The 26,067-nt window shown below is 50.6% G+C and overlaps 2 protein-coding genes across 5 annotated transcripts; both read right to left on the minus strand.

Annotated features, from left to right (window-relative positions):
- Positions 1–219: 219 nt before the first annotated feature.
- On the minus strand, positions 220–11,872 carry ENKD1 (enkurin domain containing 1). 3 transcript variants are annotated; one of them, XM_058813664.1, is made up of 8 exons: positions 11,775–11,872; positions 7,547–7,653; positions 7,073–7,288; positions 5,893–6,065; positions 3,622–3,783; positions 2,413–2,582; positions 1,379–1,515; positions 220–918 (listed from the first exon to the last, which is right to left on the minus strand). In XM_058813664.1, the coding sequence occupies exons 2-8, from the start codon at positions 7,629–7,631 to the stop codon at positions 758–760; spliced, it is 1,104 nt and encodes a 367-aa protein (XP_058669647.1). In that variant the 5' UTR covers positions 7,632–7,653; positions 11,775–11,872; the 3' UTR covers positions 220–757. The 3 variants fall into 3 exon arrangements, with proteins under 3 accessions (XP_058669647.1, XP_058669648.1, XP_058669649.1); XM_058813665.1 differs by lacking the exon at positions 11,775–11,872 and adding an exon at positions 11,385–11,617; XM_058813666.1 differs by lacking the exon at positions 2,413–2,582.
- Positions 11,873–12,969: 1,097 nt separating this feature from the next.
- GFOD2 (Gfo/Idh/MocA-like oxidoreductase domain containing 2) lies at positions 12,970–25,267 on the minus strand. 2 transcript variants are annotated; one of them, XM_058813634.1, is made up of 3 exons: positions 25,106–25,267; positions 19,851–20,198; positions 12,970–15,240 (listed from the first exon to the last, which is right to left on the minus strand). In XM_058813634.1, the coding sequence occupies exons 2-3, from the start codon at positions 20,107–20,109 to the stop codon at positions 14,342–14,344; spliced, it is 1,158 nt and encodes a 385-aa protein (XP_058669617.1). In that variant the 5' UTR covers positions 20,110–20,198; positions 25,106–25,267; the 3' UTR covers positions 12,970–14,341. The 2 variants fall into 2 exon arrangements, with proteins under 2 accessions (XP_058669617.1, XP_058669618.1); XM_058813635.1 differs by lacking the exon at positions 25,106–25,267 and adding an exon at positions 22,509–22,705.
- Positions 25,268–26,067: the final 800 nt, after the last annotated feature.

Consider the following 26,067-nt stretch of genomic DNA (forward strand, 5'->3'; position numbering starts at 1 on the left):
AGCCTGGATGGAGATCCAGCAGGATTTTTCACATTCTCCAGTCCATGTCCCAGCATCCAGCCCTGTGAGCCCACAGCTCATCCCCTGCCTGCACTGATGGTTTTGCTGCCCACAGCATTCCTCAGGCCCTGCTGGGCCCACTGGGAGCTGCACACACACTGCAAGATGGAAATGACGGTTTATTGGAGTATCTCCTGCCCCACAGACAACAAAGGCTTCTCCAGGCATCCAACCAGACCCTCCTGACAGCTCAGCCCTTCCCTGGGCAGAGAACACTGAAGCTCTGTGCCTCCTTCTTGTCCCCAGGCTGTCCCCTGAGCTCTCAGGTGCTCAGGATGAGCCATGACCATGGTCCAGCTCAGGAGAAAGAGAATGACAAGGAATACCACAGGCAGCAGCACAAGAGACCTCCTACCAGTTTCTAGAAGTAGGAAAAAACGGGAAAGTAGCAGTGATGCCACAGACCCAGAGCAGAGAGCTGATCTGTGAGAAGCCAAGCAGCAGAGACAACTGCTCCCCAGACCACTGAGCAGGGCCTTTATTAGGGCATCTTCCTCCCTTTTCTGTGGACAAGACACAGGACTGAAAGGTGAGCAGGAGATGCCAGCTGTGTACTGGACACTGTTATTGGCACCTGCATGGGCCCAGGGTCTGGAACTTGGCTTCCTCTCCTTTCCTCACAAAAAGAGATGTCCATTCCTGCCCAGCAACAAAGGATGTTCAGGCAGAGCAGCACAGCACACCTGGCCCCAGCAGCTCAGGAGTCCAACTTGATGAAGACTTTTGGCCTTGAGAAAATTTTGATTGCCTCGTCTATCTGGGAGAGCTTCCTCTCGAGCTCCACCCGCCTCTTCTGCATCCTGAGGCTGTCCCCACGCATGGGCAGCAGAACCAGGTCCTTCACCAGCTGCTCCTGGCCTGTAAAAAGAGGAAAACAGAAGTTGTGTAAGTTGAAAAGTAAAGAAATCCACCCTTTTTCTAGAGCTATGAACACAATGGCAGCACTGGAACAAGGACCTAGAATCCTTCTATTTAAACCTCAGCTGGATGAGGACCTGAGGGACCTGCTCCAGCTTTGAGAACCAAGGATTGGACTAGACACCTCTGAAGGTTCCTTCCAGCCAAAATCTTTCTAAGATTTTAGGAGCAATAGCAACCCTGACATCAAGTCCAGTGGACAAGTGTGCTCCAGAGCCAGTCCTGTAACCTGCAGGACACGGATTCCTCTTTCCATGCATCCAGCTCACATCCTGCCTATATATGCCCTAATCCAGGCAACTCTCCAAGTGGCAGGAATGTATCCCTGTGTCTCTTCTCCCTTATCCTGCCTGGGACTGTTTGTTTTTCTGAGCTGGACTCACTGTTTTTTCCCTCTTACTCTGTTTCAGGTTGCTGAGGGTCTCCAGGCGCTGTCCCTCGGGCATCAGGGTGTGCCCAGGGGGGGTGTCGGGGTCGGGCAGGTTCCGCAGCCGCTCCTCCGCCTGCCTGCGCCACAGCTCCTTCCTCTCCAGCAGGCTGGGGGCAAAGGAGAGACGTGTCAGCACATCTGGCACAGGCAGAGGCCAGGAATGTGCCCTTCAAACCCCACCAGGTTCCGTGTCACTGGCTGAGGAGCCCAGGGAGCCACACACCCTCACACACCCTCATGGTGGGGGACACACCGTGTTTAAAGCACATGTGTGGAACAGCAAACGTGTGGTCCACATATGTGGACCTGGGTGCATCTCTGCCAGCAGCCCTTTGTGGATGTGGAGGCACATCTACAAAGGGCTGCTGGCAGAGATGCACTCAGGCCAACAGTGCTCCTTGGAGACAAGGGCTGCTGCTCCTCCTTTCTGACTCACTGAGTCCTCGCCAAACCATCTGCGGGTCAATGGCAGAATGAAGTCAGACAGCAGCTCAGGCCAGGGATGCTGGCAGAGGACAGCACAGCCAAAGGCACCACAGTCAGACCTAGGACAGGGTCTGTTTGCCATGCAGAGCCCCAAAATGCACAGCACTAGCTAGATGTTCCTCAGAACCCAGGCCCAAGGCAGGATGAACACTGTGAAGCAGAGCAAGCACTTTGCCTCTCCAAACCCAGACCTCTCCATGCCAAAGGTACATCACATGAAACAAAGCCTACAAAGAGGCAGGAGCACATATCTCAAAGCACACAGAGCTTCCCCATATCAGCATCATTGCACAACAGCAAGCAAGGGAGGAGGAGACAAAACTCTCACTGAGCCCGCTCACACTGGGATGCTGGTTAATCCAAGAAAGCAGCAGGGGCAGCGTTTACTCCCCAGTCCCAGAAAAAGGCACTGCTGCACATTGCAAGAGCACCTCTATGCCCAGCCCATCTCTCCAGGCACCCCCAGGGGGTGCATTAAGGCTGTCCCAGTCCCGTGGAGCAGAGAGGGGCACACTTACTACTGGGGGACGTGTCCCTTTTGCGTGGCATTGTACTGCTCCTGCTCCTGCTGCCGGTGCTGCAGCAGCTGCGCCAGCGCCTGCAGGGACTGCGAGCGGCGCAGCGGCGCCCGCTTGGCGCTGCACGCGTTGTGCCTGATGAAGTCAACGCTCCTGCCCTCCACCTGCAGCTGCAGAAACAGAGAGCCAGGCATCAGGGGCAGGCTGGGCACAGGCACACAGACAGCTGACACTGGCCACATGAGGGAAAAGCAGAAATGCAGCACACAAGGGAGTGGATTGTGTGATGGCAGGACAGGCGGACCCTCGGCACAGCCTGTCTCGGGCAGGAGCTGTGGCCACGCTTTGGGAAGGCAGGCACCTAAAGCCAAGCCTAATCCTGGCCTCTTTAAGGTCCCCAAGATGACCACATGCCTTAAAAGCCAGAAAGACAAAAAAACCCTCAGATTTGATGTAGTCCCCATGAAGCATTTTGAGGGCAGAGGAAAAACAGGTTGGGAGCTCACTAAGAAATGCAACAGAACCCCTGGCAGAGCAGGAACTCTGCTGCTCGGGCACTTCCCCAGAAACAGCACCTCCACCACAGCTCCTCTGCTGGACAAAACAGTGGAGAAGGTGGCTGTGTTTGCATTTAAGATTTTCCTGGTCTCCTCCTTTGTAAATCATGTCCTGTTTAATTAAGTCATTCATGGCATTTAGGAACCAACAAACTGACAATCTCACAATTGCCAAGGGAAAAGGACATGAGTCATGGAGCTGTTTAGGACCTCCCAAACAGACTACTTGAAAGATTTAACTACTAATGCTGATTTAACTCTCCTTACTAAAACACACATTCATTTCCCAAATTTTTATCTAACATCCAGAAGCCACAGTTCCTTTGATTACAATGGGAACAGCCTCCAAAACCCCAAGACCTCCTGCAAAGCCCTTGGAAGGGAAATTTGAGATTGCTGGCATGAGGAGGTAGAATTTTCACAGGGAACTTCATGAGCTCCTGAACTATGAGTGAGGATGAAGCTAGAATTGAGTCCCTGAATATCCATCTCACCACCCCAGTGACCAAGACCCTGCTCCTTCCCTTCAGCCAGGAACAGCATTTACAGATCTCCCTACTCTTGCAGCACATCTGCCCCAACACTCTAGAAGAATGGATTTTCCATGCCAGAAATGCCTGGGATGGATGGATGCAGCCAGTGTGTAACTCACCTTGGTTTCAGCACCCTGTGCCTCTGGAGCCTCTGTGTCTGCTCCTGCTTTTGCCCTGGCAGGCCTTGGGGACAGGGGTCTGCATGGCTTGATCCCAGAGCCACAGCGGGAATACGCCCTCAGGAAATTCACAGCCTCGGGATTGGCAGGTGGAGAGGTCTCCTGGGAAAGGCAAGGAAAGATCCAACAGTGGAGAGAGGCTGGGGCAAAGAAAAACCCTCTCAGCCACGTTTGGGTGGTGAAGCAGGAGCTCAGCACAGGTTTGCAGCAGGCACAGGACAGCACACACCTTCTGCCATGGCCTGCAGAAATTCTTGGGGGAAGAGAATCTGTAATCAGCCAGCAAAGGCCAAGAAACAGCAACAGATCAGACCTGGCCACTGAATGAATAGCTAAGAAATGGGGGGAACTCTGCAGAAGCAAATTTGGATCAAGCAAGGAGGCACAAGGCTGCCTGCTGAGGTGCTGTTCTCTGCTCAGCACCTCAAATCTGTGCTTGTATCACTCCAGAAAGAAAAAGGAGCAGAGAGTGAAGGAGTCTGCTGCAATTGCATCTGAGGGGCATCTTCAAAGGCTGAGGCACAGGGTGACAGTATTTGATGTCCAGCAGGTGGTCTGGGACTATCTCAGTCAGTCTTGTTTGCAAACAAACCCTGAAAACCAAAAGTTGACACTGTGGCAAGTGGGTGACCCTATGAAAAACACAGCTGGGGCTCTGCTCTGCCCTTGGAGTGATGGGAACTGCACAGGGCCACCCCAGATCTTCACAAATACCCAAGGCCTGAACTGCAGCTCCCTGGGCAAGATTTCCTCTTGCCTGGCCCATTCAGCTGGGCAGAGCTGCAGACAGGGTGGGACTGGGCAGCCACACTGGTGGGTTTGGTGTGAGGAGCAGGGTATGGGATGCCCTCAGCACTGCTCAGACTGCTCATGCTCCAAAGATGATCAGTCTTGTTTCAACAAATCTGGATCTCTCTGATAAGTTAATGAGAATTGCTTTTACCTAGCACAGCTGGCTCAAAGATGAGTCTGTGGCCTCAGGAGCACAGAGCACAGCTTGCCCCATCTCCCTCCACAGGGCACTGGGACTGCCAGAACCCTTCCCAAGACAACTGCTACAGCTAACAGCCTCAGGGGCAGATGACAGAGAAAAAACTCTGCATGAGTCATCCAGACCCAGCAGAATCAACTGAAACTCTGAGCAGCAGCAGCAGCTCCACAGAAGATGGAGATCCTTCACAGGGAACACCTCAGCTCCAGGAGAGCCCCAGCAACAGTTAAAGCACCATGAGTCAGTGCCAGGGCCTCTGGAGGAGCACACAGAGCACAGGGAACGCACCACGCAGAACTGCCTGCGCAGAGACCACCCCCCTTCCCCACAACAAAGGCAGAAATGAGCTCAATCTGCCTCTAACCCAGAGGATTTGTCAAACAGGAGCGTGGGCTTGTGCTCTTGAAGCACTCGTGGGTTTGCTCCCATGTGTGGAAGGGTCACAGATACCAAACAGGTTGGTGACACACCTGGAAAAGGGACAGAGTAGCTGGAACCTCTGGCTTGGGAATCATCTTGCCAATTTTGACAGTTGTTATCAATACATGTCACTTTAGCATTGAAAGCTGGCTACAGATGAAAGGGAAGCAATGCAGAGATGAGGAGGAACTTAAAGGCTCCAACTCAGCACCCTCAGAGGCTGTGCTGATCTCTGAGGCCTCAACCCTGACTGCATGGAGATGTCTGTGTGTCCCCCAGAGCAGTGGTCATTTGTGGGATTCACTTTCTCTGAACCTGAGAGAGAAAATTGTCTCTCTCTGTTCAGAGAATGTGAATCCCACAGTTATTCACCAGGACAATCATTTGGGGAAGATGCTCACACATGGAACACACTGCCCACTGTGTATCCACAGGGTGGGAATAGTTGGACTGAGGCTCAATGCACCCTGATGATCTCACCTCTGGGTAAAACACCACAGCCTGTTGGCACAAACCCCAAAAAAATGCTGCCCCAAACATGGGGAAGCTGAAAAGCCAGATGGGAGCATCCCCTGGCAGGAAATACAGCTACGAGGGGGAAGCAGGACAGGGATTATGGCAGCAGTCACTGTCTGCACCCAAACCACACACACTCACTCACTGCCCCACTGCCACACCTGCCCACTGTGCCTCAGCACTGAGATGCCCCCAGATCCTGCAGGCTTCAGGACCCCCCTGTCTCCATCATCCCACTGTTCCCCAAGCCTGGAGAGTTCAAGAGCTCCTCCACAGACACCAACCTGCAGTTTGGCCTTCACCTTTGACTCCACATTTTCATATTTCTGGGATTTCCAGAGAGCTTTCACAGGCTTGGGCTGGCTGTGCTCCTGGGCTCGCTCCTTCTCCTTGCACTTCCTCTGAATCTCCTTTATCCTCCTCACATTTTCCTTCTCGTAGTCCTTGGCCTCTTTCCCTGCTCAGCAAGGGGAGACACACCTTCACCTCCCAGACACTACCACAGATCCCTCCCAAAGCTGCTCCAAGAGCCAAGAGACCCAGCAAGCCCTTCCCTCTCCTGCAGAGCAGACCTTTATGTCTGCTCCTGCCCCTGTAGATGCACGTCTGTGCTCACTGCTGGTGTCCACAGACTCCCCTGTTCTCCTCTTGTCCCAGTATGGACCATGCCAGCCCCTCTCAAGAGCAAGGCCCATTCCCAGCTCAGCTCACAAGGTGTTTCTGAAGTCGAGAGGGCTGCACAGCCTTGAGCTTGCCCTGTGCCTGGTTGTAGGGTCAGCCATTGTCTCACACTGACACAATGAAGATTATGGATTAGGACTCTGTTTTGTTTTGTTTTTGAATCAAAAATTATCCTTCCTTGGGCTCCCCAAGGCAGGGAACATCTCAGCTGACATAGCCAGATGCTCATCTGTTCCCCCCCTGCTTGGGCACAGCAGTTGTGGCATCTACCACACTGGCACCAGCTCAGGGCAATGCCAGCACATGAAATAAATTAAAATGACACACAGGGCTCAACCTTATCTCCTTCCTGAACCTCTGAATGTATTCTGGGTGACATCCCTGCCCTGGAGAAGGGGACATCTTCTACAAAGCTGTTCTCATATCCACATACACAGACAGCCTTCCCAAATCCTTCCTGGCTTCTCCAACTTGGAACTCACCATGTTAAACATCCTCAATACATCAAGGTTTTGTTTGATTCATACAGAAGTTTTACTACAAAGTCCTAATTTTTGCATCTTTTTTCAGGTCCCTCTTCCCATTTTGAACTTGAAACTGGAGCCAAAGCATCACTGGCTCCAGCAGAGGTGACTCCACTGCCAGGCCCAAAGCTGCAGATGGGGTGACCAGCCCTGTGGAGCTCCAGCTCTCCTCAGGCAGCAGATCCTGGGAATCCACCCCAAATGCTTCATGCCTGGCCCCCAAGGCAGCTGAAGGCAGCAGTGGATTGGCTGTACTTACTCTTGGCTGGCACTGCCCCATCAAGGGAGATGCCCTGGAGCTGCAGCAGGAGGCTGAGGGTCCCCTTCTGTCCCCTCTCCAGGAACTCCTTCCCGCTGGGGCGGACACGAGGGGCTGGCTGGGCACTGCCCAGAGCCAGGCAGGGGCTGGGGACGGGGTCCAGGGGGCTGGAGGTCAAAAACAGCCTCTGAGCATTCCCCTCCAGCCTCCCTCGAGCTGCAGGGAAAGGAAAAGGAGAACATTGGCAGGAAATGATCTTACCTCAGTTTTCTGCACACACAACCCACCAACAACGTGATGACCCACTCTTCACCTCTGCCTTATGCTTTCCCATCTTTCAACCAGCTGTACAAAATACTTCAGGATCACCACCAGAAGCACCTTCACCAGTGTGAACAGAGACTGTTGAGGACACCAGGCTGTGTCACACCAAAGCACAAAGCCCCAAACCTGTACCAAGCACCAAGGACTCACCTGAGAGGGGCCGTTTGTAATACTCTGGGAAGAGCCCTGGGTCTGGAGGAATGGGTCCAGAAATCCTGGATGGCCCTTCACACATCCTGCCACACAGTGCTCTGCCTCTGCCACAGAAAACAACCACCAGAACAGAACAGAAATAAGCAGGGCTCACTGAGCCACTGGAAAGCTACATTTAATATATATAAATAAACATAAATATAAATATATATATATAAAAGATAGATATTTTATATATATATGTATAGGGGAATTTCTGACTCTCATTTGACACCTCACCCCCAGCTCCAGAGATGTCCTGCAGGTACAAACCACCCCAAATTGGACTCTGTGCAGGGTGAAGGATCCAGCAGCCTTGTCCCTACTGTGGGTCAGTGTTTTAACCAGTGCTGAAAATGCCCACGGTTGGTGTAATATTGGTACCTTCAGTACAAAAAATCCTTTGTGGCTTTTTTCTCCCATTTGGAAACGCTGAATACAGACACAGAAGGAGTGAACAGGAAACATGAGGTAACTGGCCATCATCTGACAGCTTTTAGCCTGAGATTTGAATTATCCTGTACCTGGGCTTCCTCTAAATGGCTCCTGTGGTTCAAACACAATTTGTCCAGAGGAAGCTGAAGCTCCTGCCCCACATGGCCATGTCCTCCCTGAGAACACACCTGTGCTGTCACAGCCCTGAGCAGGCTGGGGCTGACCCTCAGAAGGACAAAAACTTTCCAAAAAGACAACACATTTCCCTCCAGGACCATGCAGGGCAGAGACTGGATTTCTGGGGAAGAGCTCAGATGGTTTCTCAGATCTTGGGGAGTACAGAGAAGAACATTTTTCATTTCTGAAGTACTTTTTGAAGCACCACAGAGCCACAAGTCCCTGCCCTGGCCCACAGGGTCCCTGTTGCTTCTCTTCTCTCCATGACAGAAGCACAGACCCTGCCACCAGGAGCAGCCAGCATCAATTTCCCTGCACTGCTCACCAACATCTCCTGGACAGCATTTTTACACCTACAACAAATGCAGAGCTCAGAGCACGAGCCTGCAGGGTGCCACCCAGCAGGCACACACCGCTGATGAGCTCTCAGCAGGTGCCACAAGAGCCTCATCACAGCGACACCACAACTGTGACAGGCGCCAGGGCAGCCTGGCTGGAGTCACTGCTGTGAGAGCTGGGGCTACAACCTGCCCTCCCCGACTCCTGAGGCAGTCATTTAAACATTGCTGAGACAAGTCCACGGGAAGAAACCCCTTCAGGATCCTCAGCATGCCAGCACTGACGGGACGCAGCATCTGCAGTTTAATTTATAAACCAATAAAGGATCAGTGCAAGGCTGAGCGAATCTGACTCATAGCAACTAATGCACTGCAGTCTTCCCTGCTAAATCACCCCTGTTGACATGAGACCCATTAGCAAAATGCTGTTATTCATCTCCTGGACACAAGGGCAGAGGCAATGCAAGCAGTGCTGATGCTGCACACCAGCATGCATGTGCAGCCTCTAGCCAGCTGCTCTGCTCTGGAAAAGCTGTTTCTGAAAAGCAGGCACAGACTCTCAGCCAGAGATAAAAGGATGCTGGCTTGGTATTATTTAATCTCCTCGATAATGGATCGACTAAGCCAGAACAGCCTCTCTTATTCTAGAGGAAAAGAAAAAAAAGCAAGCGTTCACCATGAGATCATGCCAGAACAGCTACTGGCTTTGAAATGCACATCTGATCTTGGTCTGAACTCAGGTCCCACCCCAGTGATTTACACGTAAAATGACAGGCTGAAATCAAGCCCTGTGCCAGCAGACAATGACTGCGGGGGACTGAGGGGGAAAGGCAGGCTGAGGGGAGGCGGGGGATGGAAGGCTCGTTTTATACCTCACATCCCAACTGCACCCTGCCCTGCTGCAGGCAGCTTGCAAATGACACCCACTCCCTGATTTGCAAGTCACATCACCTCTGGCATGGGATCCTGCAAGATCAGAGAGCCTCATAACAACAGGGAGCATCTTGTCCATGCAGGGACAGCAGGGACACGAGATCCCAGCAGCAGTGGCCCAGCCAGACTTCCAGGAATGCACTTCCCCAGCTGCTGCTCTGCTCCTGCTGGCCACAAACCCAGCTAGGGGACAGAGTGGGAGACCCTCATGGCTCACTCCTGAAAGAGGGGCTGCATGGCCTCTGCTGCCATTCCCACCTGCTTTGTTTCTTGGGACAGCTCTGCAGCACCAACAATCCTGTGCTGAGGCAATTTCCCTTGCACCAAACAAGTCACTTCTTTCACTGAATTTGTTTTCTGCCCATGTAACCTTTTGTCCAAAAGGAACGTGACTTTTATATCCACAGGGGGATCAGAGAAGCACTGGAGCAAGCACCAGGAAAACACAGCAGGAGTTATGAACACAGAGGAGAGGGATGAGGGGACAGGGTCAGCCCTCTTGGGGGATTTCCTGCACCCAGGAGAGCATCTGCTTTACCACATCAGCAACCTAAACATCAGCAGTGCAGTACCCGACCTGCTGCCACCACACACACCATTTATGCACTCACAGGCTGTGAGATCCAGGCACACTCTGCAGAAGCAGGCTGAGTAAGTCCAGGCAAACAGATGCATGTGTGCACTCCTCTCTGCTCCTGTCCCCAGCCAGCCTGCAGGCTCCCTAGGGAACAGTCCCAGCTCCCAGCCACCCTGCACAGCTCCAGGAGGCACAGAGCAGTTGCTGGAGTAACCCAATAATTTCAACACTGCTCAGTGTGCTGCTCCCTTCTCCACCAGAACATGGCTTTATGCTGGCCTAGGAGCCAAGCAATGCAGGCTCCAGTTCTCTGGTTTAATGGTTTAATAACCATTAACTCGACTCTGTGCCCTTTGCTGCAGCTGACCAAGTGGTAAAAATGCTACTTATCCCCGTGGTAAACTGAGCCTGTAAGAACCACAGCTTCCTTTTGTGGCTTGTTTTTAGCATAGTAGTTAAGGTAACTGCAAAACACTGGAACAGACAAGCCTCAGGCAGGTGCATTCACAGCCTTGAACCCTTGGCATCTGACTTTGAAGCATTCCCTCTTTTCCACAGATGACATTTTCACTGTGCCTGGGTCCCTGGCCAGGAAGCAGCTACCACACACAGAGCTGATGCCAGCCCAGCTTCTTGCCTTCATGAGCCAATCTCTGCAAAAAGCATGGGAAAAAACATCCCACGGTTGTGATAATCTGTGATAAGCAGAGCAAGTCATCTGCAGCAAATCAAAGGGCTAATCTCCGTGCAGCTGGTCCTGCATGTTTGATTCCTTCCTCAACAGTTTTAGCTGAAATGGAAAGTCACATCAGGATAACTTCCACAGCCAAGGGCTGCACCAAAACAGCACCAATGGATCTGAGACCATTCCTCCCAAAAAATCGGGAGTCAGGAGCAGAGGTCAATGTGCTGTGAACCTACCAGTGGTTTTTGTCCCTGCCTAAGCCTTCCCCTTGCTGACTGCTATGGGAGAGATTAATATTCTCCTTTTAACATCATTCCCCACATGAGTTTCCCCGGGTCTCACCAGTTCTTCCCCATCTTCCAGTCTCAAAATCATTTTTCCTTTTGTCTCTCTGAAAACAGAGGGACAGGTACAGCCAGGTGTGACACTGGCATTTGCATTTCTGGGAGCTGGTGCCTACCAACAGGTTTTTAGGAATAAAGCCAGCTTGGACAGTCTGCCCAGGGAGTCAGAGGAATTTCCTGCTGGGGCAGGAGCTGAACGAGGGCCGTGCTCGGCGCTGGAAGGTGGGCAGGGATTGCTGTGGGGATCACAGAGCTGCAGCCCAGTCCTCTCCGGAGGGCAAGCACAGATGAGGGCACGGAGCCTCACCTCAAGGCGTGCGATTCCTCCGGGATGCACGGACGGGCCCCGTGCTGAGGCTGCAGCTTGTGTGGCAGCCCCAGCTCCTTCGGCCGGGCTGGCACGGGAGATCAACACCGGCCCCGAGATCAACACGTGCTGAGACCGGGCACCGCTGAGCGACAGCGGGCACCGCCGGGAAAAGGACACCGCTGGGACCCCCCTGGCTCCCTTGGCCGGGGCTCGGGGACGCTGCCAGCAGCGCAGTCCCGCGGTGCCGGGGACCCGCGGCCTTCCCCTGCCCCGGGCCCGGCGCTCCCCGGCCCGGCTCCCGCCGTCCCCGGCCCGCGCCGCTCCCGAGCCCCGGCGGGCGGCCCCGGGCCGGGCAGGGCCCTGCGCGGCCGCCCCGAGAGGACTCACCGAGGGAGGCCGCGGAGAAGCGCTCCCCGCCGGGCCGGGCTGGGCTGGGCCCGCCGGCAGCCGAGGGCCCGGCCCGGCCCCGCCGCTCCCCGGCAACCGCCGCTTCCGCCGGGATGGGCGGGCCCGGCCCCGAGGGCGCCGGAGCTGCTCCCTCGGCACCGCCGGCTGTGCCCGACACCGAGCCCCCGGTCCGTAATGCACAATATCTGCATTAAACACACCGGGACTGCACGGGGCAATCCCGGCTGGAACCCGCTCCGCCCAAACGGGCGCGCCTGCGGTCACCGTCCCGCTGTGCCCGAGCAGGGCAGCCCCGGGCTGCAGTCAGCCCACAGAGGCCCCTCTCACCTCTCCGCTCAATTCTGCCGTCATGTCTTTTTATCACCCAGCAGTCTCGGCACCCTCCTTGCTTCACTGGGATCATCCGGAGATGTTTTGTGCTTCTTTCTTCTCAGAGGAGAAGCTGTGCTTAGTGTGCAAACTTAGTGACAAAGGCACATAGGAAGGTTCTCAGTTCCAGGACAGCTTCAAAACAGACCCCAAACTGGCATGAAAACAGTCACGGCTCTTCTATCTGAATGAAGGTGGTGAGTGCCAGGTGAGCTCAGGACATGTTATCTCATCCATTTTACATGGCACACAGACTCCACAGGCAGTAGATGCTCACACCTGTGGCAGGATCATTGAGCACAACTCCTGGCCCTGCACAGGACAGCCCCAAGAATCCCACCCTGTTCCTCCCAGAGCATTGTCCAAACTGTTCCTGAACTCTGGCAACCTTGGGCCATGACCACTTCCCTAGGGAGACTACTCCAGTGCCCAACCACCTTGTGGGTAAGGAACCTTGTCCTAATACCCAATCTAACCATGCACTTCCTTCACACAGCTCACAGTAGAGATGAGAATGTGCAGAGCACAAGAGCAGCCATGTTTTAAAACAGCACAGCAGTAGACTTGTTTCTGTCAGTCTGGAAAGTAAATATCCAAAGGTAAATACCTAATTTACACACCAAGAAAAGAAAGTGGTCCCATCAATACTGCAGGGATTTTGCTTCTTACTTGGGGTCTTCTGGCAACTTCTACAATAAGTAGGGAAGGACTCACCAGATACTGAGTCCCAGCTCTGACTCTCCTGTTCACTTTTATTAAGATGGTTTTAGCTTGACCAAATCAAACACAAGCATACAGCTGCATAGAGAATTCCCTCAACAAACACAACTTTTTATTTTCTGTAGAAAACATGATACTTTTCAGGAAGGTCCAGCTTATGGAACAGCAGCGTGCATGTTAATATACATAAATACACAGGGTTACAATTTAGTGGGAAATACATTTTAAAAAAAGCTTTCAAGTACACAAAACAAATGTAGTAAAATTAGACTATCCTTTCCACATACCTGCCTCAGAGAGAAACATTTCTCAAAAGGAATGAACTTCCACCCCATCATCTGCCAACAAATCTCTCCACTGGACACCAGCTGCAGGAGGGAGGGAAGATGTTGTGGCCCAGAGGGTTAACAGCCAGTGTTTGAGATCCAGAGCACATTTACCCATGGCAGTTCAGTCCCTGTTCTCTCAACCATCAGCATGTGTGTAGTGTGACAGTTACCCAGCCAGCACATGAAGAGAGCTGCAAGAGGTAGGAAATACCTCCTTCCTTCCACTTTCAGGTCCCTGAAAGGTTCATGCTGTACAACTTTGTTACCAGGACACTGTGGCAGTCCCATGACCCAGGGAGGCATTTATTTAGTAACAGTCACAGCAATGAGAACGTGGCCCCACAGGCACGGCACTGGTGCTGCCAGGCAGTAAACACAACTGACATAAGCACTGAGCTTATGGAAAAACAGCTGCTGGATGCAGGCAGCCTCTTGAGTAGAAGGAATAATGTCTACAGATATGGAAGAATAGCTCAAATGCATCACAGACTTCCCGAATATTTTCCTGCCAAGACACCAACAACAGAGAATTATAGTATCATTTAAATAAAACATCAGTTTGAATGAATTTGAAAGACATTCACCACATACAGGAAGCCAAAAGGCTGATCTGTATGTTGCTAACTTTAATCCATTGCTTCTACTTTTTGTCCTATAGGAGTTCAGAGACTTGTTACATCACTGAACTCTCTTCTAAAATTTTACAAACTGAGGATTAAAACATAAATCAGTCTCCAAGAGAGAGGAAAAAGGCATCTGAACAACAGATACTCCCTGATCTTGCTCTGCGTGCTCTCATGGTTAAATCAGCAACCTGTGCAACAGGGGTTGTGTCCCATTTCCAAGCCATGCAATGGCAGAGATCCCACAATTCACTTCAGCTACTGCAAGTGCAAAGGGCAATTCAAGTTTTCCTACCAGTCTCCAAGACAAAAATTAAATGTTTGCAAAAAACAGAAACATTTAAAACTCTTCAAACAATTTAAACCAGAACTGTTCCTATGAGAACATATTTTACATGTTTAAAAAAACCAAGAAACTCAGGCTATTAAATAAGAATCTACATATCTTAAAAACCATGTTTTTTTACATTACAGCCAGAAGTAGCATTTTCCAAGGTAGGAATGTTCATAAGTTATTTCTTTGAAGCGCCTCACAGAGGTTTTGGTTGGCATCTGGTTCCTCAGTCATCACCTCCACAGTCTCCCACTCACCTGACCTACTGGATTTCTTGATGGCCTCTACCACACTCTGCATGTACAGGCCATCTTCAAAAGAGGCTGCCATAGCCACAGGTTTATGATCCCACGTCCGACGGTCTTCCTGCTCTTGGAAAGACTGCCTCAGGGCTTGCACCATGTACACCATTCCTTTCAGGTAGAGCAGAGGGATGTCCTTGAAGCCCTTCTCCAGAAGGCCCTTGTTTACAGGCAGGGAGTCTGTGAAGAGCAGCTCCTCCTGGAGAGCAGAGTTCTTCTGCCCGTACAGGTCTGTCCCACGCGCTATGAGGCGGCCGGCAGAGCCCACGACCATGACCTCGTGGGTGAAGGAGCCGGGCATGTTGAAGTTGAGAGTCACAGTGCAGCAGACGCCGTCGCTCATGAGCATCTGGAAAACGCAGAAGTCGTCGCTGGTGACGTGGCGGATGCCGCTGATGGCCGTGTTCTGCTTCACAAACGTCTTGAGCAATCCGTGCACCTTCTCAGCCCTCCTGCTGGTCAGGTGGGTCAGCAGGTCGATGATGTAGGTGCCCATGGTGTGCAGGCCGCCCCCTCCCATGAGCTCGTCGCAGATCCAGTTGTACTGGGGGCTGAGCAGGCTGCCCCCGTAGACCCGCACGTCGCAGACGATGACGTTGCCCACGTAGTGCTCCTCTATCAGCTGCTTCATCTTCACGAAGGCGGGCAGGAACCGCAGCACGTTGCCAACGATGCTCATCAGCTTGGGGTAGTACCTGGCAGCTGTCACCATCCTGAAGGCATCCACAGAGGTAGCAGCTTTCTCACACAGCACGTTCTTCCCTATTCCTGCAGCACAAATGGACAAAAAATTTCAATATTTAGCACGCTTGAGCAAAACATGCTCAGATGTCCCAAAGGTTGTCAAGAAGTGGTGGTTTTAAGAGTTGGGCTTTCCTGCTAAAATTTCTCAGGTAAAGACTTGGGAATTAAGTAGGAATGCCAAGTCCAGCAAGTCTCAATGGTCTTTCCAAGATGCTCCAGTTGCAGACCTGACAAACTCTCACAGAGGGAGGCTCCAAATAAGGAGAGGATTTTTACATCATGAAAGATAAACGTCCAAATAGCATCACATGGCATCTAAACAAGACACAACATAAGTGCTATATTTAAAAAAATTATTTGAATACCTGTATAGAAAAAAAAAAGCTATGTACCCTGCTGGGAAGAGGGGGGGAAAGGACAGTTGATTTTCACTTTGTATTTCACTATCTCTCTACAATTTTTTTTTACTATTATCATTAATTAATATTAATGGGACATGCAATTAACTTATATATAAAAATGTACATATATAAAAGACATACAGATTCTGTGTACAGAACACAAGAATTAGAAATAATGTTTTGGTAAGTGGACTGTTTTAAAACAAACCTTTCTAATTAGAAAGCAAATAATTTTGGTCTGCACATACAGCCTGTTTATACAATCAGACAAAAGGTAACTGAGTTACACAGACAAGAGCTGCACCCCCAAGCTGACCCACTGCACTGTTATTGCTCCTGATGCACTTTACATTGAGCTCAGCCTAAATCAATGGGGCAGTCAATAATCCTCTTTCTTCCCCTAACTGGAAAGAAGAAATTAAGTAATACAAAAGAGCATGACAGTACAAGTTTTAACCAGTTCTTACATTTCTGGTATCCCCCTTCTCATGGCAGGGCTTTACTTTTACTGGTTTTTTCCTGTTTTACATCTGTTCTGATCAAACACTTATTTACACATTTTTCAGTGTAATAACCATGTTATTCCTAACATGGTTATTGCAGACACTAACTGCCAGACCCGAAGGTCAGTCATGGCACACCATATTTCCTGCCCAAGAACTGCAGGAATCCCTGCACAGGGTGCTGGGCACCTCTGGCACCTGTCTGAAAGCTCCTCCTCAGCCAGGAGCAGGCTGTGCTCCCTGCCTGGCACAGCCACTTCGGTCGGTCTCTGGCACATCCCCACCGCTCCTGCTCTCCGTGCTCCCCCTCCCGGCTGCACCCAGCCAGCCCTCCAGGAACCCTGGGCCAGGGGCCAGCGCACACCGTGACACGGCTCAGCCAGGGGACAGCGACAGGAGACTCACAACCTCTGCTTCTAATAGACACAAGTGAAACCCAGCCAGAAAATGGGAAGATACAAGTGAGAAATCCCCTGTACTGATACGAGTCCATAGCAGCTTTAATGAACAAAGAGTCAGGTCAAACTCGCAGTGGACACCCTGGCTGTCCATTGGTAACCCCCATTTCAGGGACCATTTCTGACTCCCCTGATCCCAGTCCTGCTGACAAGGCAAGGCACAACCCTCAGTTCAGTACTTTTTAGGGCTAGCTGAAGCACCTGGACAAGCATCTAGAGCTGCTTCAGTCCAGTTTATCTGCCTTGTTTAAACGGTGCTTGTCTGCAGGCAGGTCACAGCAAAGCACCACAGGGAAAGCAAAGGGATGCTCAGTGTCCCAAGCAGATCTGCACCCTCAAAGCTTGCAGAACACCAAAGTGACTCTGGCTCCATGGGACAGCTCTGTGCTGGTGCTGCCCAGCCCTGGCTCCCTGCAGCAGGGACTGAGAGCAGAGCCAGCAGAGCCTGGGGACAGCCCTGTCACCCCGGGCTCTCCCTGCTCTGCTGAGCAGCCTCACCCTCACTCAAAGCTGTGCCTGTTGTGGCAGCCCAGGCTGAGCCACCTGAGGAGCTCAAAGTGGCTGCTGCCTTTTTTTGGGATGGCAGCACAGTGACAGCTCAGCACAGCCCACTGTGCACTGCCAGGGTGACACTGGGAACACAGAACAGCTCTGGGATAATCCTGCTGTTGCCTTCAGTGGGACATCCCTCCAGCTGTCCCCAAGCTCACAGACATGGCCATGAAGCAAGGACAGGGGCCAAGTCAGAGATTACCAAGGTCCCTGACCAAGGTAATGGCCATGCCTTTTGTTTTTCAAGGCAGTGCAGCTTACATCCCTGGGACTGTTACTATTGTTTTGGTAATGAATAACCTGAACTTTGTACCATATTGTTTTCCTAAACCACAGCTGCAAAATTTTCAGTTGAGGCCCTCACCAGCCAGGAGACATGACAGCATGGATGGGTGCATTTAACTGTGGGACATGAACCACAACACTGACATTAGGTGAAATTGATTTAGTTCCTCTGAGATCAAAAGAAGCACAAATTTAAAGAGAGCTTCTTGCTTTGCCTGCTGTGGAGATAAACCATAAGATTACGCTGATTTTAATATGAACTATCCCCTGGGCTTTGATCTGTGCTGTCTCGTTCATGAACTCAAACCAGTGTCACTGCTTTGTCCCCAGGCTTGTTCATGGATACCTGTCAGCAAGAAACTGAGGCAAGGAAATTGCACCACCTAGAAAAACTGGAGTCTTTCCTCCTCTTTACCAAATGGAAGCACAGGTTTTTTAAAAAAAGTAGAAAAAGGTAAAAAATTAATGATAAAAGTGTCACCACTTTAAAACAAACAAACCAAGCCCAACAAAACACAACACACAAGACCATTATTACTGCACCACTTCTGACATTTCCTAAAGCCCAGTCTCTTGGCAAGTAAACACCAACCTGTTATAAACAATCCACAGCAAATAATTCTCTGATTATAATCATCACTGTATCAATCTCAACTTCCAAAACAATATGTTGCTGCCATCTTTGGCCCTCCCCTGGTTCTGTGTTCCTTCAGAACATTCAGGCACAGGAAACCACCCAAGACTGGCTTGAAATAAGTCACAATATACTGGGCAGCAGACCTGCAAATGGCACTGCAATCAATGAACCTGGAGAGCTGAAAGGCAAGGCCAGCACCACACTGGCCTGAGATCTCTGCATCAGTTTACAGACCAGAACATCCCAGGACAGAAGAAGTGATTGTTACCCTTTCCTGCTACATCCATGCATCTCCCTGGCTTTTTCAGCCTTCCACTTCCTAAACTTGCATTCAAGCAAACATTCAACCTCTGTATTTCTGCACCAGCTTTACCTCCCTTTCCTCCTCTGGATAATGTCATTTTATGGGTTCCCAGCCTTCAATGAAGGAATCCCAATCCCTTTTAGTTAATAATCCATCAGAGAATGGTGAACCCTCTCCTTTTTAGCCCATTTGATCATCAAGAGCCACAAGACCGAGTGAAATGCATATTACCTAACAGGTGCTTTAAAGAGCTTTTAGCATATTTGAAGAGATAAATTCTAACTTATAGTTCAAATATTTAAAAATCAGAACACCCTAAAATTCAAAGGACAGTACTCTAACAAGGTAAACAAACAAATCTAACAGTATAAAAATGAAAAGGGAAAAAAAGCCTGAAATCTCACTCTGCATATCTAAGTGGCATTGCAAATGTTTGTCCAGGAACTTGTTTACTTGCAAAAGAAATTACTGTAGAGAAAAGAGGCACAACAAACCACTCTGGCTCACATGGTCTGAGATTACCTGTCCTAAAATTAACTTGTGTATCTCCTGTAAACACAGTAAAAATATCACCCTTGTTATTTACAGAATTGCACGCAAACTGACACCCACGCTGCACTGCAGGAGAGGACATTAACACTACAAAGTCCCACACTGGGCAATTAGAAATGTCAGGCTGCCTGGGCAGCTGGCTCCCATCTCCCTGCCCAACCAGTCTGGGGTGTCATCCCTTCTTTCTCATCTAGCTGGATTCCTCCTGCTGTCCCCAGCATCTGTCCTCCTGAGTCAGGCAGGATTCCTCCACCTGGGACCACATCAGCCTGCTATGGACATGGATGTGCCAAGAGTGCTCCAGGCAGTGGCCAGGCTCACAGCCAAACCAGCATCTCTTAGCTCCTAATTCACACGATTCTACTGAGTGCACACAAATACATTTTCAAAGGCTTTCAACTTCCAAGTTTGATTTTACTCGTGGAGAAAGCATAAAGCAGAGCTGAACAACCTTCCCCTTCCTGGCAAATCTCAATTTCCTAGTACATGCAAAAATTTAAAATGAATTAAACAATTTGGTTTGGTTTTTTTGTTTGGTTTTTGTTTGTTTTTTTTTTTGTTGTTGTTGCTCTGGGTTTTTTTAATGAGCATAAAGCCACTTACCCTCTCATTATTGCCTCTGATACAGCTGATTTTTATTACAAACTCCCTACCATAACTTCAATCTGACCGAAGCGAAGTATTTTAGTATTTTAGTATTTTAGTATTTTAGTATTTTAGTATTTTAGTATTTATTTATTGGTTCAAGCAGATCTATAAGCAATTATTAACAGTATTTTTACAAAAAAAAACCCAGGTAAAGCTTCTCACAAATGCCACACAAAATTTTTAGCACCGCATTTGCCTGTTGGTGCAACCAGAACTGTGCTGGGGTAACGGTTTCCAATCTCAATCTGCCAGCAAGCTACAGATTTTTGGTGCAACTCCAAGATAAACAGGTACCTAGAGCCTTGACAGCAATCTGCCGAGTCAGGGGTGGAGGGATGTTGATGCAGACCAAATCCACGTCCTGGTGCAGCAGGACGTCGTCGGTGCGGCTCGTGTAGAAGGAGATGTTCATTTCCTCTGCCAGCTGCTTGGCCTCCTCCTCAGTCTTGCCCCAAAGAGCTTCAATGGAGAAGCCTTCTGCCCTCAGCAGGGGCACCAGGACCCGGGCAGCACTACCAGTTCCAAACACACCCACTCCAGGGAGCATTTTCATTCTTCATTCATTCATTCAAGCATCGGGGTCTACACACAGGCCTTCAGTAAAAGGTTTGGCTCCTCAGCTCGGTGCTCCATCCACAGCTCCTAAAATAGGAAAAGTTACAAGTTATTATCAGGAAAAGGCACATTGTGGGATCAAACAACCCTGTATGCCACCTTCTGTCCTTTGTAGGGCTTTCAATATTCTCAAACATCCTCATGACAAAAAGCAAAACCCCAAAAGGTGCCATCTATAGAGACAGAGTATTAAGGGACAAACCTAACAAACCTATTGCAGAAGAATGGTAAGAAAGCAGCTTGAGAGTCATCTCCTCTCCTTCAAAACTCAGCACATGGGGACAGAAACATACCCAAGAGTGCAGGATAAACCAGACACAGAGAGGCACAAACTGGGAGTGACAGGAAGCACCAAGAGGACAGGACATGGAGTCTGTCACACCAGCAGTAAAAGCAGTGCTGCTCTATTTGTGATGATGTAAGCCCCTGAATGAGATAAAGGTTTGTGAGATGAGGTAATATCTTTTATTAGACCAATTGAAATTGCTGGAAATAATAGACATGCTTTGGGACACATAAATCTTTCTTCTAAATTAAATATACAAACTGAAAACAACTACTTGGACCTTAACAATTTTATGGCAAATAGATAAGTCAGTCTGGAGAAGATTTATAAAATATGTCCTGTGGGGAAAGCCTGCATTCAGTGAGCTTGTTTTGCCTGGGGAGGAGAAGCCTACAAGGAGAGGGAATGCCAGTGTTTAAATACACAGAAATGTGCTTGCTGAAAGGAGAAGGGCGCTCCTCTGTGTCCACTGTGGGAAGTTAAAAGCTTCACTCAGGACAGTTAAAAATATCTCCTGCCAATGCCACTTAACCTCCAGGAATGCAGGGTTGCACAGAATTATTGCACTCCCTACACACAAATTATTGGTCAAGTCACACTCCTTTTATTCTTCCAAATATTTCCTGGTAAATCAATTCCTTCAATCCCTACCTGCCAGTCTGCCTTAGCCCCGCTGCTGTGCACACCTGGCCAAACTGCCTTCAGCACCAGCTGCAAGGAGAGATGGCAGAAATCTCCTCAATCTCTGACACCACAGAAACCCACAAAACAGAGCTTTTGTTCTGTGCCTTTCTGAAGTCTCATCTACTACACCCACTTGACCTTCTTTGAATTTTTTTTTTTTATTTTTAGAGAAAAACATGATTTCAGTTTTCATTAGAAGCTCACAATGAAAAAGCAAGGACCATATTTAAAAAGAGAACTGGTACCAGCACCAGATCAACACCTCTGGAAAAGACACAAGAATCATGGTCTGTTTCAGGAACAGTGCTACTCATCTCCCCATCCCAAAATACTGACATTAATTACAAGACATGAAGCAAACCCTGACACAGCACTGGGCAGCAGCAGCACAGAAGTGGAACTGCTCCCAGTGCAAGGGCTTTGTTTGCAATCAGCTTCTCACCAGTCTGGGGGTGCCTGCACTGCCCAGCTTGTGCCATAAAACTGAACCCTGACTGAATTCCCAGGTATTTCTGTAGTACAGACACTAAACTAGAAAACAGAAATGCTTGAGAATATTTATCTTGCAAAATGCACAAATGTTTACAGATGCTATAAAACAGCTTATGAAATATTTACTTAATTAATTCAGTATGTTTTTCCTTATTCTGTGTGATGCAGCATTTGCAGTGATACTGTCACTGTCATTCTCTATAAAGATGAACAACATTCATTGGCATAAACTCCTTTTTATCCAACATTCAGCAGAACACTCAAACAAGGCAGTGACAAAGATCAAAAGGATCTTGAAAATATTTACTACATAAAAGGGTGGGACCCTGGGATACTGGCAAGGAGGATGGCTTCTAGCCAGGCTTGCTTTATATAAATCACACAAAGAAACAAACCCTTGCAACTGGATGGACAGCAGGCATAACTACTGAAGTCCCCACAAATCTGTTTAGCAGTTTATGGTCTGGAAGAGTTAAAAATTCTTACAGCAGCAAGAACATTTTTGTTTGAAGGGACACAAAGTGAGGTGGAACACAGACCAGGTGAGTGTGTCCCTGCTTGCACAGATCACAGATGGGTCTAACACAACACCACAACAGTTTAGAAAAGGCTGAATTAATTGAAAATGCTCCAGGAGAACACCACAGTATGTGCTACAGGAGGCTCCTGCTACTCAGATAAGCTGATTTCTGTAACAAGCACTCAGTTTAAATGATACTCTTCCCTGTTTTCTATCTAACTGCCTCTTAAAAATAATCTCAGTCAAGTGGAATGAATCTTAAACTCACTTATCCCAAAAGATAGCATGTTCTACATTGGTATCACTAGGAGTTATTGGCAAAAATCTACAAAATCCAGTGATGAGCACCACGCACCAGTTCCTGATGCTGCAAGATCTTCAGGTCACCAGCACCACCACAAAGCAACAAGTGGCCAGCCCAGCCTCAGCAGTGACTTCCAGCAGAGCTCTCTGGGAATGGAGACACAGCCTGCATGGTCCAAGGGCCCACAGGGCTGGAGATCCCAAACACTGCAGCCACCAGGCCCTGAGCACAGCACAAGCTTCTCTTCCCTCCCCTGAGAGCCACCTGCAGCCTCCTCTTCCCGCAGCAGACTTTCAGCAGTGCTGCTTTGGCAGGGCAGGCACAGCAGGGTGGATGTGGGTGCTGAGGGGCAGCAAAAAGCCAATCCTTACACAGGGAAATCCCAGAGCAGCAGCAGAACTGAGCTGGGAAAGCTTTCAGAAAGGGGTACCCGAGGGTACTGCAGCCTTCACACACACACTGCAGACACACTCCAGGGCTGGCAGCAGAGGGATTCCAGCCCAGGCCACCCTGAGGAGACAGCCTAAACCCTCCATGTCAGAAAAAGGCCAGTGATGAGGAGAGGCAGCTGTAATTAGCAGTTTGAGGAGAAGGAACAGGGATCTCAGGAGAACAGCACTGAGCTGCCACACAAGTCCCCAGAACACCATCATCTGGAGCTCTGTGTGCACATCTGGTACTTTTCCTCTAAGCAGGGGGGAGCAGAACTGGAAGGGCTGCAGAGGTGATCAAAAGCACCAAAATCTCCTGAAAAGGAAGACCTAAGCAAGGAAAGATTCCTCAGTATGGAAGAGATGTCACAAGTAATAAAGTCAAGAGTGGCTTAGGATGGAGAAAACTGAAATTTTCACTGTCCTTCACCATACAGGAGCAGATCAAATGGAGCTCAGAGAGGGCTGGATCAAAACAAGCTGAAGGAGGTGGCTCCCTGCAGCAGACTTTTCTAAGTTGTGAAGTGCCCTTGCCATGAGACAGTGCAGACATTTGTCATTTACAGGGACTCTTGTCTATCCACTGAGGCTCACTGAATGCACAGAAGTCACATCTAGCACTGAACTGAAAACTAGAGAAAACTGCTTTCGGCAGAGCATGGGAACAGCTCTGAGAAAGAAATGCCTGAAACTGCTACCAACACCAGCTTAGAATTAGGTACAATTTCTACATATTTACTTTAGAACTCACCAAGCCTCAAACCTTTACACAAACCTCAGCAAATTAGTTATAAAAATTAAAATCCTAGTGCATCAACCTCTCCAGCAGTCAAGCATTGGAATGAACACTCCTATGAGAACCCTCCCCCAGAAAACACAAAAGGCAGAGCTTTTATGGGCAACTGAAACCAGATTGCAACAGGTATCTTGCATGACAGGAGATAAAAATCAACCTCTTTTCAACAGAGATTAAATAATCAATCCTGCAACATCATTCTGACTTAAATTTTCCAACAGAAGCACTTAAGAGCTCTGCCATTCTTTTTTTTTTTTTTTTTTTTTTTTTTTTGTGGCCACAAAACACCTTCATTTTTGCTGAATTTCACAGTGAGTTTAAAGTCCCATCCTGGTCATAGAAAGGAACTTTTTGACTCTTTTGGTACACATGGCAACAAGAAGTTTGTGACCCACTGCAATGAAAAACCTGATGGTTCCTACAGCATCCCATTCAATTCCATGTTGAAGAAGTCTGGGAGCTCCAAAGGTAGAAGTCTCAAAAATTTGATAATACAGTCAAGGATCACAGGGTCCAGAAACTGTTGTGGGCCCAAGGTAGTGAAAATAACAGCCCATGTTCAGAAAGGTGCTGGCCAGGGTAGCACTGACTCTGCATAAAGAGAAAGCTTTTCACATGTCTCCAACTTATCCTGAAAAGTTCCTTTTGGGTTCCAGGAAAGATGAGGCACATGGTGGAGGAGCACACCAGCAAACACTTCTGCCCTCTGGCACAAACATACTTGAGGCTGTGTATGGAATGGTTCACGTGTCCATGTCAACTGACGTGCTTTCTTTACTAAACGTGCTTTTGATTCAGTGCCAGCGGGTTGTGCGATAACCCACGAGTGCACAGCCCGAAGGAGCTCCCAGCACACCTGGAGACAAGCCCGGCACAGCGCTCTGTCCTTCCTGCTCCGCAGCACGGCAGCCAAGGCCCGCTCCAGGCACGGCTCTTCCCACAGGTGCCGCCCGAGGCCGAAGGTGGCAGCGAGGACCGTGCGGGGACAGCAGCAGCGGGAGCACCCTGGGAACCAAACCGGCCTTGATGCAGAGCTGGCGGCACGGCCACGGCAGCCCCGGGAGCCGCTGGCACGGCCCGCGGTGCTCGCTCTGTGTGCCCGGGGCACCGGGGCTCGGGCAGCTGCTCCCCGTGAGCGGCTCCGCACGGGGCTGGACGGGACAGAGCTCACCTGACCTCGCCTCACCTCTGGAACGGGGCAGGGCTCACCTCGCCTCACCTCACCAGGCCTCCCCCGTCAGGGGTCTGGGCGGGACGGGCCCCCCTCTCCTCACCGGCCCACACGGACTTGGTACCCCCGGCCCCTCCCCGGCCGCTCCCGGCCCCGCGCCCTCTGGCAGGAGCGCGCCCCCCCTCGCCGCCCAGCGGCCCCGGGACAGCGGAGGAGCCCGGAGCGCTCGAGGGGTCCGAGCCGCCCTCACCTGTGCCCGGCCGGGCCACCGGGGTTGTCCCGCCGGGCGCATCCTCGGGCCGGGCGCGCTCCCGAGGCGGCCGCGCGCTCCCGGGGCGGCGGCCCTGCCCGGCCCGCGCATGCGCGACAGCCCCGCGCCGCACAGCCCCTCCGCCGGGCAGCGGCCCCAACATGGCGGCGCCCTGGGGGGGCTTCAGGCTCTACATAAAACACGGCCAATCCTATGGCCGGAGATTGGCGGGAAGGCGGGACTTATAGTGACGGACAGAGACAACAGCCAATGGGAGAGCAGCGCGATAGGCTGTTGTGAGGCGCTCTGAGCTCTCGGGCTGTGCCCGGAGCTGCTCTAGGGGGCGGCCGCTGCCTCCCGACGGTGCTGTGCCTCCGGGAGCCCGGGACACCGGCGGTGTTTGCAGCGCCTCCTGCTCGGTGGCACCAGTTGCTCTGACGGTGGTTCTTCCGTGCCCAGCTCCGTGAGGGCTCAGGGGCTCGATGTGCTCCGTCAGCCCCACAGTGCTGTGAGGTTCGGGCCGAGGGCAGGATCATTTTGGCGGCCACCACGGGCCGACTGAAAACAGCGCTTCTCACGGCGCTCCTCATCCTCCCCAGCGTGGCACGGCTGCTCACCGGCTCCCAGCAGCTGGGAGAGGAAGATCTTGGTGGCACCTTCTGTATGTCCCTCGTGCCCTTCAAGGGCGTGGGGAGCTCCTGAGGAATTCCGCAGCCTCCTGTCGCTGTGGACATTGTGTAGTACCCGGTGTAGCTGCTGCTGACACGGGCACCGTGTTATTAACAGCATTGTCATTTCCTCCTCTCTTATCTCCTTGGCAGAGAGCACCATGGAATGTGGCTGTGGAGCTGGAAGGGGCTCTGGTAGGAGAGCACCTCTGTGGAGTCAGCAGAAAGCAAGACATTAACCTTTAGTTCCACTGGCACCACAGCTGGGGACAGGGGGAAGGCACGTCCTGCTGG

Source organism: Ammospiza caudacuta, chromosome 13 (genome assembly GCF_027887145.1).
Source record: "Ammospiza caudacuta isolate bAmmCau1 chromosome 13, bAmmCau1.pri, whole genome shotgun sequence".
Lineage (NCBI taxonomy): Eukaryota > Metazoa > Chordata > Aves > Passeriformes > Passerellidae > Ammospiza > Ammospiza caudacuta.